Source organism: Castor canadensis, chromosome 16, assembly GCF_047511655.1.
Source record: "Castor canadensis chromosome 16, mCasCan1.hap1v2, whole genome shotgun sequence".
Lineage (NCBI taxonomy): Eukaryota > Metazoa > Chordata > Mammalia > Rodentia > Castoridae > Castor > Castor canadensis.
This window is the reverse complement of record NC_133401.1, coordinates 29,050,733-29,064,646: the sequence shown is the minus strand read 5'-3', so window position 1 is coordinate 29,064,646 and position 13,914 is coordinate 29,050,733. Positions and strand designations below refer to the sequence as shown.

The following is a 13,914-nucleotide window of genomic DNA, read 5'->3' as shown; positions in this document are numbered from 1 at the left end:
GCCCTGGGAGCTACAGGAGGTACTGCCTCCTGCAGAGGCCTCCCTTGCAACCCTTCTGCCAGACCCAGCAGGCTGCAGAGATAGATAAGGTTGGAGTTCTCCTAGAGACTAAATAAGGAGGGATTTAGAAAAGAACAGGTATCTGCCAAGGCTGACATGAAGCCCTGGGAGAAAGCTGAAGATGGAATTTCCAGTGTCCCACCCGGACCCTCTTGTCTTTGTTCCAGGGGATTGCAGGTCCACTTGTCACCCTTTGTTTCCCATGGAGCTGTTGGAACTACGTTACCCAGAAAGCACGGCAGAGAACAAAGACGCTTAGCCAATGAACATTCAGGACGGTACCTCTTCCGTGTTTGCAGCTTCGTTTGGGGTGGGACTTCCGGTCTCTTGTGACGCCATTGTGTACAATATGGGCTCTGTGCGTCTTTTCTCACTGGAGGAAAGTGGAGTCAGGATCAAGATTACGCAAGTGGAAAAGCAAGGACGTGGCGGGATGGCTTGTTCCTAGTGCACCGCGGCTTCTCCGAAGGACGTTTGTGGTGACGGCCTTTCCCTGTTACTCCCGTAGCCTCTGAACAGCATGGCGGCCTCTGCAGGGAAGAACGTGAATCAGGTAAATACCGTGTGTTTCCACCAAACTGCCCTCAGACCACCCGAGTGATAGGTCACGGTTTTGGGCTCCTGATTGAGCCTCTACACTCCAGTTTTTGTGTCCATGTCACATGGTGATTTGGTGCGAGCGTCTCTGCATTCAAATGGTCTACCACTTAACCTACACCCAATTTTTAATTTTTTTTTTTTTTTTTTTGAGGATCTTGGGTTTGAACTCAGGGCATCTCGCTTTCAAGGCAGGGGCGCTACTATTTGACCCAGTCCTCCAGGCCGCGGTGTCCAGATTTATTAATCTGCTAAATGAGTTTGGGGAGGCTCCTCCTCCCCTAATGCCGCTCCCAATGATGGCAGCACTGATCCCGGTGTTGTTCTTCACTAGATGGACAGACAGACATCATTTAAACTCAGAGCCTGGAATCCAAACTCGGCAGAGTCGCATAATACTCAGAAAGGGAGGTGAATTGAGGGTCAAGCTAGGACCCCCAGGTGTGGTGATGGGCACCGTAAACATGGTGTGCAGATGTGAACACTGAGCGTATGGGGACAGGACGGTCTGGTATGGTGTCCTCATGGTGCCTTGGATTGTGCACCTGTGTGGATGTGCTGATGTTTGGGTGTAAAAGAGCAAAGTGATGCTGTAGCCAAGATCTTTGCTTTTTTGCTGCACTTCAGACTCACCAATTTTGTGATGAGCCTTGGTATCTAGGGTCTTTCAAGAGGTGTATGTAGTTCCTTAGGGCACCATGGTCATAAACTACTGTGAATGGGCCTGAAGAAGAAGACCATACAGGCTAGTCGCAGAATGAGAATAACTGGAGGGAGAAAGTCTGTAACTAGAGAGAGTATGAGAATGGCACAATGGGTGGTATAGGGCCAAGGATGTCTTCATATCCATTGGTGGCTCTTGGAGGCTGAGGATGAAGCAAGAAGAGAGTCAGGAAGGAAGGCATGTAGACTAGGTTGTGAGGCTGATTGTGGCATTGGGGATTGGCAATGCACTGGGATCATTTTAGATCATATTCCTATTTTCTTTGTAGTCTGGATACCTGCTGTTGAATTATATATAGGAACATCAGAGATGTCCCTTGGAAGTGGGAGTGGGTGGGAGTACCTATGGATGTTGGGCATTGTGAGGGATGATTAGGAGGACTTAAGAAATGTGGAGGAGTCCTGTGGAATAATGTCCTTAGGGTCCTGGAATTGAGTATATGAATAAAGGGTGACATAACATCTTGCAGGTGAGTCTGGATTCCCCAGGAGTGCCTTTGTGAGACTCCTCTGAGTTTGGATACCGGGCTGTTAATTTAGCTGATGTCTCTCTATCTCCTTGCTGGTGTGGAACAACACAGAGATCAATGCTACCATTAGCTGAGAGCAAGCATCTGTGGTCTCAGTTTTAACTGGAATCTGTTATCCCCTGTGAGATAGAGAGTTTGGCATGAGGGAGAGCAGGGGATGGATGAATGAGGCAGTGAACTTGGAGTCCTGAGAGAGAACGTGAACGTAGATTAAACTTCCCAGTAGAGGCAACACTGCCTTTTCACAGCCAGAATGTTGGTCTGGTAACTTCCCCCTATTCCATAACTGTGAGATAGCACTTACTCATGGGCAGACCTACACTCTCTACACAGTCTTCTTAATAACCTTGTCTGCTGGTAGAGGAGCCTCAATTTGAGGATGGAGCTGCTGGTATGATTCTGTTTCTCTCAAAGCCCTGTTGAAGCTTTGAAATGTAGCCAAATGAACACTCTCAGGACCAGTGTAGAGGGCAGGATATCCACCTGGCCTTGGGTCATCCCTCCTGTTCCTAATTTACCCTCTGAAGTGCCCCCATGTCAAACCAGCTCTTCAGTAAACACCACATTAAAATCTGTACATAGTGTTCATTTGCCTTCAGTGTAGGAGGCATGCAGACTGTCTGAATGAATCTATGCATGGTGTGTCCTTTTGAATCAGTATCATTTACCAATAGCTGAAATCATGATAGCTGCACAACACAACAGTTATAGAGAGTCCTGATCCACCTGTAGTGTCTGATGCCACCTGCCATGCTGAGGGACCTAGCTTGGGATTTGGTCTCATAGTCAGGGATCCATAATATCACTGCACCCTAGAATAGGGCCTGGTGAGGTACCTGCCACTGTGACTAAATTTTAGGTCCTTTGTTGATAATGGTGAAGACCCTGTGCATGAGGAAATCAATTTAAATCCAAGTGTTTTTAGTGCTGGTGAGTGTTCCTGGCAGCAGGACCACTGTGTGTAAGTCCTGTTGAGGGAGTTGGGAGCATGTTGGTGAGTAGAGGCATTTTACCTTTATTCTAAGTGTGCCAGTAGCCATGGTATATTGTGAACAGAAGAGGTACCTTGTCTCCTTTAGGCTTTTCAAAGTTTTCCAAAAGCTGCTCCCAGTTAAAAGAAGGCAGATGATGACACTGAAGTACAGGGAAACTCATTCCTGTGCTGTTTCTCAGAGCATTTCAGGGTCAGCATTTAGGACTGAGGTTCAGCTAATTCCATGATCTAGGCCTCCTGACTCCAGTGTGGACTGCGCCTATGGAGATCATTTTGGTTATTCCCCTGTCAACTTGTGCCCCTAAACATGTGATTGAAATTGAGTGGAGAATGTTCTATTCCCTCATTCACTCTGTCTCTGGGTTATGTCTGGGACTCCTGCCACTGTTTCATCCCTTGAGCCTAGGGATTCTCAAAAACCCTGAGTCTAGAGTAGCAATTCCATGCACTGTGTAAGGCACAGTGGCTGGCATGCTTGGAACTAGTGGAATAGGGGAGGAAGGTTATCCCAGGTACAGATGTCAGAATGTACAAATGCAGTAAGGAGGATGAACTGTTTCCAGGATATTGTTCACATGGGAGCCGCACACATGAGTGTGGCACAATGGCTTTATAGAAAATAAGATTTTCTTGTGGAGATGATGGGAGCAATGGGCAGTGGGCACAGAGGAGGAAGTGGATGTGACTCATGTCTTAGCAGGTTCCCTGTGAGTAAAACATGGAGAACAGATTGTGAAGTTTGAATGAGGTAATAGGAAGATTAGCAAGGAGGCTGCTGCCAAGATCCAGGTGATGTTTGATTGTGGTTTGCGCAGTATGGTTGGTGAAGAATTTGGAAATGTATGTGAATCCAGCATCTCTATATTAATTAGAACTTTTTGGTGTCATCACGCAAAGTTAAAAGAATTTCATTTAAACATCTCAAATGGATTTATTTTAGGTTCTAGTGTCCAACAACAATTCATTCCATAAAAAAGAGTAAGTGTATCATTGATCTGGGTTGATGAAGTTGGTTTCATATACAGAGAATGACTAAAGAAAGCAGAGATGAAACAAGAAAAAAGCAGATTGTAAATCCCAAAGTTGCTTTCCTTGAAAGATGAAAAGATAGACAGAAAAGGACAATAGCTGATTTGTTAACATCAGGGTATTTCAGGTTATTTTTGCATTAGCTTTGTTTATTTATTTATTTATTTTTGGTGGAATTGGGATTTGAACTGCCTCTATCACTTTAGCCACACCTCCATCTCAGGTTGCTTCTTCATGTAGAAATTAAATTCATTATCCTGTTCAGAAACTGGCCTTTTTGGGAAATTATATGAACAGTAGATTTGCTGATTTTGTGGGTAAAGGAAGGGTGAGTGTTACTGTGAATCTAAGATTTCTGAATGTTTAGCAAATGAGAAAACAATGTCTGTTGTAGGAACAAGTTTAGTAGGTATTTGGATTTTCACCATCTAAAGAGTGTTAATGTTTGAAGGAAGCATCACTGAAATCTGAAGAGAACAGATGTCCATAGAGGTGTGAAACACTGGAGAAAATTCCTGATGGAGACATGGGAATGGTGGTGACCAGTGTCTGTCTTGTGGTATATCTGTGACTCTGTCAATTGCAGTATGAATGGTGAATCCTAATCATGAGATGATTGTGTTCTGACAATCTTGAAAGATTAAGCTGATCTGGGTCTGAAGTACACCACCTGGATGGGGTGGAGCCGATCACAAAACAGGTGTGGGAGAGAAGAGGTCATGGGAACACCTTAGCAGTCAGTATGGTTGGCAGAATATCAGAACTTTCAAAGGATGAGGATTTGGGGATGGAATCAGAGGTCTAGAATAATTGCTGTGAGTTGACACTTCAATCACAGATAGTCCTTTTATTCACTCAGGTATAGGTTAGGTAAGGATGTTGTGACTGGTGAGAGATATCAAGTATAGCATTATTAGTGAGGGCCACCAGGAATGTGAGGGTTAACTTCTTGTAGCAAAGGTGCATAGTCATCGTAGCCTTCAGAGTAGTGTTGGGTTACCTCTGACAGTGGGCAAAACTGTGTTCTACACAGTTTAGTGTAGTACTGTTGACTACTACACTATGGATACTGTATGCCTAAATGAATAGGGAGGGTACAGAAGTACCATAATTATGAAGCCAGAGGGTAGAAATAGTTGGAGAGCATGTGTGTGCAACACCTATGGTCCAAAAAGTGACCACAGGAGGGAAATGCTGATCCTGTGGACTTCCTGTGACATGAAGCTGAAAGGTGAGCCCACATAGGTTATCACTGAGCAGTAATATCTGGAGGACACTTGTGCAGTTGACTTATTTGAATGAATATTGCCCTGTATGCCAATTCCAGGAATTAGATTGTGTCTCCCTCCTCAACTGCATTAGTGGTGTTAAAGGAAAGAGTGATCAAATATGCATACGGGAGAGACTGCCTCAGGAGCACTGGCATGTGGTATCCTCTCTGAGATAGTGATGGTGACACATGGGGTAAACATCCAATAGATGTTGGGGAATGGGTTGGTTCAACATGGAATCACTTTTAGGAGAGAAGCTGATCATGGATGTTCTGTTCTAAACATGACAAGACTGTGTGACCTTAGAAAATGTAATCATTTCCTTCTCCCAGGAGTAGTGGAAGTTTTGTAGTGCAGCTCAATTTGCACTTATAACTTCCATAGGTAAAGCCGTAACACTCACCCATACTCTGGTTTTGCTCGTATGCTTTTCCCCATAAGCAGCTTTGTCTCTTCAGTGCTAGTTGTTGGGGTGTGTTAATGTACACATTTTATTAGTGGGTGTGCTGTAGTTGCTACAGCTGAGCCCTGTGCACTTCCCTGAGCTGCCTAGTAGCTGGTGCTATAATGAGTGCAAGCAGAGATTGAGGGGAAAGATGTGTGGCAGTTAGCTTAATAGGTCTTGCTTCAGTCACCTGCACCTGAACATTGTAACTGGTTAGGTATATAGGCCTAGTTGTGCCCCCTTCTTCCTGACTTTTCATACAGCTGTTTGTTTAAGGATCACCAGGCATTGCCATGATTAATCTTCATGGGCCATGGGCTAATCTGCCAGACTTCCTTCCAGTCTTCTTTGTAATACTGTTTTTGTTCCTTCTTGTTTCTTATATGTGGAGTTGCCTGGGTCCACTCCTTAGGGAGATGGTTTGTATACCTGTCCTGAACTGTGCAAGTGGGGTACTGGAAAAATCTTGATTGCTTTCTCAGGTAGACATGGAAAGAAGATCTCAGAAATTTTCAGTCCATTTGAGGGACTTGATCCGTGATCCAGGCCTCCTGGCCCCAGGGTTGACTGACTCTCTGGAGGCCTGTTTCTTCATCTGCCTGTCATTCAAAACAGACTTCCTTGTCTACAAGAGAGCTTGAGACACTCGTGATTGGCACTGAATGGAGAATGTTCTGGTCTCTCACTACCCTTGATCTCCCACAGTATCTCTGGATTATTTCTGGCACTTCTCTGCCACTCTTTCAGCCCTTGAGCCTAGGAACTCTGAAAAACCCAGTGTCCAGGGTTGTAACTCCAGGCACACTGCATAAGGCACAGTAGCTGGCATTGCTTGCAACTAGTGGAATGTGGGGTAAAGGTCATCCCAGGCATAGGTGTCAGAATGCAAATGCAGGGAGGTAAGGCTGAACTGTTTCTGGGGACCACAGGGTATTTTCTTCATGGGAACTGTGAATGTGAGTGTAGCACATGGGCCTGGAATGGCTTGTAGAAAGTTAAGATTTTCTTGTGAAGATGGTGGGAACAATGGGAGGTTGGGACAGTAAAGGAAAGGGATCTGACCCCACTCAGTTCTTAAAGGTTCCCTGTGAGTAAAGCAAAGAAAACAGACTGTGGTGTGTGAGTGAGTTAATAGGAAAATTAGGTTCTTCCAAATGTCCAGGTAATGTTTGCTGGTGTGTGGAGCAGTGTAGGTGCTGAATAATTGGAAAATGTGGGTGGATCCTGGATCTCCTGATTAACTAGGTATTTTCTGGTGTCAAGGAAGAAACTTAGAACAATTTCATTTAAAGATCTTAAATTGATTTAATTTACCTTCTGGTTTCCAGCAACACTTCATTCGGTTAAATAGAATAGGTGTACCATTGGAATGGATTGAAGAAATTGTTTTCATATTCAGAGAATGAGTAAAGAAAGCAAAACAAAAAGAAGCAGATTGGCTATCCAAAAACTTCTTTCCTAGTAAGATGAAGAGGGAAACAGAAACACAAAAGGACTGTGGATAATTTGTTATCTCTAGGTATGGTGATACTGGTGCCCCTGGCACTTGAAGCACATCTCCATCTTTGGTTACTTCTTAATTTAGGGATTTACTTCAATATCCTTTCCAAAAACAGTGGCCGTTTTGGAAAATTGTGCTAGCCCCAGATTTTCTGATTTTAAGGGTAAAGAAAGAAAGTGAATGTTAAGGGTGATGTAAGATTTCTGGATTTTTTAGCAGTTGAGAAGAAAAAATTTGTTGTAGGAACAATTTTAGTGGATATACCAACAAATTGAATTTTTACCATGTTAAGAGTATGAATCTTTCAGGAAGCATTAATAGAAACATGAAGAGGACAGGTGTGCATACAAATGTACTCTGGAGAAAATTCTTGATGAAGACATGCAAAAGCTGTTGGCCAGGGTCTGCCTTGGGGTGCATCTGTGCCTTTGTTGATTGCAGTACAGAAGGGTAATCGTAACCATGGGATGATTGTGCTCTTTCCAACCTTGAAAGATGAGGCTGATCTGGGTTTCAAATATAATACCTGGTGTGGATGGTGTCCATCACAAAAACAAGCATTTGAGAGATGGTCTGATAGGTTACCATTGTTTCCAAAGGATGAAGGCCTTGAGATGGAATCAGAAGGCTAGAATAACTGCTGCAAGTTGACACTTCAACCACAGATGGTTCTGCTATTCACTCAGCTACAGTCTTGATAAAATTTTCTTATAACCCTTGAGGTGTCTGAGAACTTTCAGGTTGCTTAAATTTGAGAGGCCAAGTCACTACCTGGAAGAGCCACTTGCCTCTGTGGAAGGCGAGTGGAACAAGGTTTGGAATGAAGGATAGTTGGTGAGTTGTGACTGGTGAGAGACATCAAGTAAACCATTAATGGTATGGACCATGGGAGTCAGGGAATCGATGACAGTTCTTAATGGCATAATTAGGAGCACAGGCATCAGCCTTCAGAGTACTGCATGGGTTGCTTCTGACAGTGGGCACAACTGTGTCCAATTTTCACCAACCACTCTGGATAGGGTGCACTGAGGAGTATAAGGAGGGCAGAGAAGTACCTACATTGTTGGACTAGAAGGTGAAAATAGGTGAGGATTGTGTGTGTGAGAGCTATGGACTAAAACGTGATGTGCACCTGGAGGGAGCATAGGAAATGCTGGTTCTGTGGACTTGCTGTTGATGACATGAAGATGAAAGGTGAGCCCACATATGGTTGTCTCTGAACAATTGCATTTGTTCAATTGACTGGCATGAGTGAATACAGCTCGGTATGCCCATTCCAGGAGTTAGATTATGTCTGCCCACTCACGTCCAACCAGTGATGTTGGAGGAAAAGTGATCAATATGCATAGAGGAAAGACTCCATCTCAGGAGCTTGGCTCCTAATTGCCTCTCTGGGGTGGTGAGGGTGAAACATAGGGTACCAGAGGAGGGATGTAGGGGAATGGATTATATCAACATGGAATCACTCCTAGGAGAGTAGCTCCTCATAGGTTCTTTATTCTAACCATGGCAGGGCTGTGCAATCTTTGAAGATGTGGCCATTTCCTTCTCCCAGGAGGAATGGGAGTTCCTTAATGCAGCTCAGAGGCGCCTGTACCTTCATGTGATGCTGGAGAACTTTGCACTTGTAACCTCCGTAGGTAAGTCCATCGCACTCACCCAAACTCTCATCTTTTCTCATCTTTTTCCCAGAAGCAAATGTTTCTTCAATGCTAGGTGTTGTGCTGTGTTAACTTACTTACTTTTTTTGTGGGTGTGTTGTGGTTGCTACAGCTGAGCCTGGTGCATTTCCCTGAGCTTCCTAACAGCTGCTGTTATAATGAACACAAGTACCGATTTGGCAGAAGGGTGTTTGACAGTACTTAATAGGTCTTGCCTTGCTCACTTCCTCCATGACTGGATACCTGCTTAGGCCCCTATGCCTTATTATGCCTCTTTTCTTGACATTTCATTACAGCTGTCTGCATGATCATCACCAGGTGTTGCTCAACACTTGGCCATTGTATTGTTCAGTCAGACCTCCTTCCAGTCGTCTTTGTAATATTGGTGTTTTCCTCCATTTCTATAGTATTTAGTTACCCAGGGCCACTGCCGAAAGGTTATGTCCTATATCTGTAGGTGGTTGGTTTGTGTACCTCTCCTAAACTGTGAGAGTGGGGTGTTGGAAAAATCCTGGTAACTACATCAGATAGACATAAAAAGATGATCTCAGATATGTTCGGTCCAATTAATGGATACCTGATGGAGGTCATGACATCTGGATTGTTTTTATTTGGTGAGGCAATTCTCTTTTGTCTTTAGTGTTTTATATGTAATGCACTCTGCCCTCTGGAGTGTTTTCTGAGAGAGACCCACACCTAACTTGCTTTTAGATGAGAACATATCCTTCAGTATTGCCCATGTGTAGTTCAAGCTTTTTGGACAATGTGCCTCAGGCTTTTTTCTAAATTTAGATCTTTTTTAAAAAAATTAACATACTATAGTTATACTACAGTGAATTGTGACTTTTACAAAAGTGATTACAGTATATCTTAGATTCACTACCATCCCCATCTTTCTCCTTTTTCAATTCTCCTTGTATTTGTAGAGCCATTTCAACAATTCTTATTGTTTCACTTTAATATAATATGACATAGTATATGGAGCTGCTGGAGTGGCTCAAGGTGTAGGCCCTGAATTCAAGCCCCTGTACCTGAAAGAGACAAAAAAAAAAAAAAAAAAAAAAAAAAAAAAAAAGGACCCTGCAGTGATTTGGGACATTTTCATTGTAATTCATGGAGTGGCATTACCTGAAGGCATTTTGCCACTTATCCCTATCCTCCATGTCACCTCCTGCCCCATGCTGTTTGCAAGATTCCACTGTGTTTAGAAGCGAGTTGTGTGAAGCAAACCCCTGGGCAAATTGAGCCCTGTTCTATTTTCTAAAAACATTCCTATAGTGCAGGATGTGTACATCAGTGATACAATGCATTTTATGCTACACACTAGCCCTGGGCTTCTCTCAGCAAGTCCATAATTAATAAAAAGCTTACAACCCTTGTAATATTATGGCTTGGCCCTGCTCCCACCAGTGTCTGCATGCATTTCATTGTGCTTTCTCTGCTTTTAGGTTGTGTACATAGAGTAGATGATAAGGAGGCATTGATGCCCACTGTTTGTCTGGAAGAGGTGTCACACTTGAGGACTCCAAAGGCAGTTCCATCCACCCAGAAGATTCACCTCTGTGACATCTGTACCTTTGTCTTGAAAGACATTTTACACATGGCTGCTCCACTTGTGCAGAAGCTGTACATGACTAGAGAATGTGCAAGCCTAGTCCAGAAGCATCACACTGCAGAAAATCTCTTGAAGTGGGACATGGACAGGACTTCATTTGAGAAGAGCTGTGAATTATTTGTGTCCAGGAAATTGTTCAATTGTAACGACCTTTGGAAGAATTTCCCAGCTCTTTTTGACCTTCCGAAGACCCATGTCATTTGTAATGGTGAGAGGACAAATGATGCTGAATTAGAGGAGACCTTTAACAATGGAAAAAGTTGTTCCAGTTTGGTTAACAGCAACAAGGCTTTCAGCCATAAAAATGTGGCTTTTTATAACCTGACACTCCACAATGCAAAAAAGCTTTATGAGAATAGGAAGCATGAGAAAAACTTACATGATGTCTACTCACTTGGTCAGCACCAGAGAGTTCACACTGGAGAAAGGCCTTATGAGTGTAGAGAATGTAGGAAATCCTTTAAGGAAAGAAAGGCCCTTATTGTACACCATAGAGTTCACACTGGAGAAAGACCTTATGAGTGTAGAGATTGTGCAAAATCCTTTAAGCAAAGAAATTCCCTTATTGTACACCAGAGAGTCCACACTGGAGAAAGGCCTTATGAGTGTACAGACTGTGGAAAATTTTTTACGCAACTGCATGTACTTAAAGAACACAGGAAAGTTCACACTGGAGAAAGACCTTTTGAGTGTAGAGAATGTAGGAAATCCTTTAAGACAAGAATTGCCTTTATTGTACACCAGAGAGACCACACTGGAGAAAGGCCTTATGAGTGTAGAGATTGTGGGAAATCCTTTAAGGAAAGCAAGGCTCTTGTTGCACACAAGAGAGTTCATACAGGAGAAAGGCCTTACGAATGTAGAGAATGTGGGAAATCTTTTAAGTACATAAGTGATATAAATAAACACCGGAAAATCCACACTGGAGAAAGGCCTTATGAGTGTAGAGATTGTGGGAATTCCTTTAAGGAAAGACATAACCTTGTTGTACACAAAAGAGTCCACACTGGAAAAAGGGCTCATGAGTGTAGAGTATGTGGGAAATCCTTTAAGCGAGGACGTGACCTTACTGAACACCAGAGAGTCCACAGTGGAGAACGGCCTTATGAATGTGCAGAATGTGGGAAATCCTTTAAGGGGAGATCTGTTCTTACAAGACATCAGAGAGTTCACTCTGCAGAAAGGCCTTATGTGTGTACAGAATGTGGAAAATCTTTTAAGTACATAAGTGGTATAACTGTACACCGTAAAGTCCACACTGGAGAAAGGCCTTATGCGTGCAGAGAATGTGAGAAATCCTTCAAGCAAGGACGTGAACTTACTGAACACCAGAGAGTCCACAATGGAGAACGGCCTTATAAATGTAGAGAATGTGGAAAATCCTTTAAGGGAAGATCTGGTCTTAGAAACCATCAAACAGTTCACTCTGGAGAAAGGCCTTATAAATGTGGAGAATGTGGAAAATCCTTTCTGGACATAGGTACCCTTTTGGTACACCTGAGAGTGCACACAGATGCAGGTTTATTGAGTGTGGACAATGAGGGAAATTCTTTAAACAAGGACCCTTAATTTATGCTAGAAAGTCCACAGTGGACAAAGGCCTAGTGAGTGAAGAATGTGTGAATGTGTTTGAGCACACAATCAGTCTTTCTTATCACAAGAAATCTTTCAGTGAGGAAAACCCTGTTATGATTCTGAGTTGTGCACATGTATTTTGAAAAGCAACTTGAGTTGTTTTTCCCAACCCAGACTCAAGCAGTCTTCCACACAGTTCACTTATCACCAGCTGGCAAGATTTTACTGAATATAGTTTTGTGGTGATTTTGGCAGATTTAATGTCTGTACCACGAAATGGCTCATTGTGTTTCTGATCACCAGAAGATTTACAATGAAGAAAGATCTTTTGAGTGTAAAGAATGTGGGAAGTCCTTTAAACATAGAGTACCTAATTGTACACCAGCGAGGCCACAATGTAGAAAGGCCTTATGAATGTAGAGAATGTGAGCAATCCTTTAATCTAAGGTAGGCCCTTGCTGTCCACGAGAAAGGCCACACTGCAGTAAGGCTTTCGGAGTTTGTACATTGGGTGAGCATTATAAGAATTGTTCTTCAGGTTCTGGACTCTGCAAGGCCTTGACCAGAAGGAAGTAATTTCTGTACTATTTTAGAAATGCCATTTACTTCTACCACCATGAACTTCAGGGGAAAGAAACAAAACATAACAAAAAACTACCATGACATGCTAAGGTATGGAAGATACGTGTATTTCTTCTGTTGCAAATCCTTTGGGCAACTTTATTTGCTTTGTTGTGTGATCTTGCCATGTTATGATATTTCTATGACCAAATGTACTCAGTTCTGGTTAACTACAGGCTTGCAAGGAAGGCTTAGTTTCTTGGATGATTTTGGTCTTATATGATACTTGTAGTTGATACTTCTACCATCAAGTCTCTAATTGGTAACTCTGCCTGAGATTGCTAGGGTTTGTGCAGTAATAAAGGCTTTATTTTTTGCATCTACCTTTAATATTGCTTTGTCTGTTAACTGAAATAGGTCACATTACATAGAATTCATCTCTGTGTATGTGAGGTGATGAACAGTTGTTTGGAACCCTCAATTCTTTGTACCTCAGTAGGCAGTGTGTAATGGCTAATGGTAGTTTCTGAGAGAGGTTTTGGATAATGTGGATGATGGTCAAAGACTACCCATAAAAGAAAAGGATACTTTTCTGCTCCTAACTTGTGACCTGGAAGCTTCCATATTTTATGAGGTCATCTGAAGAGTGGTCACTTTTTAGGCCAGCACTTACTGCGTCTGAATAGTATGAATTTATGCATTATGTTTTACATCAGATGTCACATAATCCCAAGGAATCTGAAAAAGATCATTTCTCAAGATTATGGAAAGATCTGTGTTGTCTAAGGTCCATTATTCCACCAATTAATAAGAGGGTAACACTGCACACCAAGCCATGTGCACATGGGCCTTTACCACCTTTAGGTAAAGGTAACTAACCTTTACCACCAAGCATGAGGATGCAAATAGTGTACTCAACATGGGATTACTGAACATTGCAAATACTCGGTACAGTGCTAGCATCAAATGCTCCCTGACAGTGTGACATAGGAATTAAACACCTGTGTCAGGAAGCAACCTGGGTCAGGTATATTCATAGTTTTCCCACCAAACTGCCCTCAACCCATCTGAGTGGTAGAACTGGATTTGCGCCTCCTGATTGAGCTTGTATACTCATTCTTTGTGTCCAGGTGTCTGGGGATCATAAGTACATCTTTCTGCACTCAATGCTTGACTACTGACCTAAGCACCCTCTCCCACCCGCACCCCACCTTTTTTTGTTTGTTTGATGTACTGGGGCATTGAACTGTGGGCTTGGTGCTGCACTTAGCCAGGCCTTCAGCCCATGCAGCCTGATTTCTTAAGCTACTAAGAGGAAGGTGGTGGTTCCTCCACCCCTAATGCCATTGCCA

General features: G+C 43.0%; 1 protein-coding gene across 2 annotated transcripts in view; it reads left to right on the top strand.

Moving 5' to 3' along the window:
* The first annotated feature begins 376 nt into the window (after positions 1 to 376).
* The window catches only part of LOC109678995 (uncharacterized), a 79,322-nt gene continuing 65,784 nt past the window's right edge, over positions 377 to 13,914 (top strand). Inside the window, exons 1-3 of one of the 2 annotated variants that reach the window (XM_020154346.2) lie at positions 377 to 613; positions 8,664 to 8,790; positions 10,260 to 12,952. In XM_020154346.2, the coding sequence (XP_020009935.1) occupies positions 581 to 613; positions 8,664 to 8,790; positions 10,260 to 11,995 (1,896 nt within the window). In that variant the 5' untranslated portion in view covers positions 377 to 580 and the 3' untranslated portion in view covers positions 11,996 to 12,952. Of the gene's footprint in view, positions 614 to 8,663; positions 8,791 to 10,259; positions 12,953 to 13,914 lie in introns of those variants that run through there. The other variant, XM_074058445.1, reaches the window with a different exon arrangement.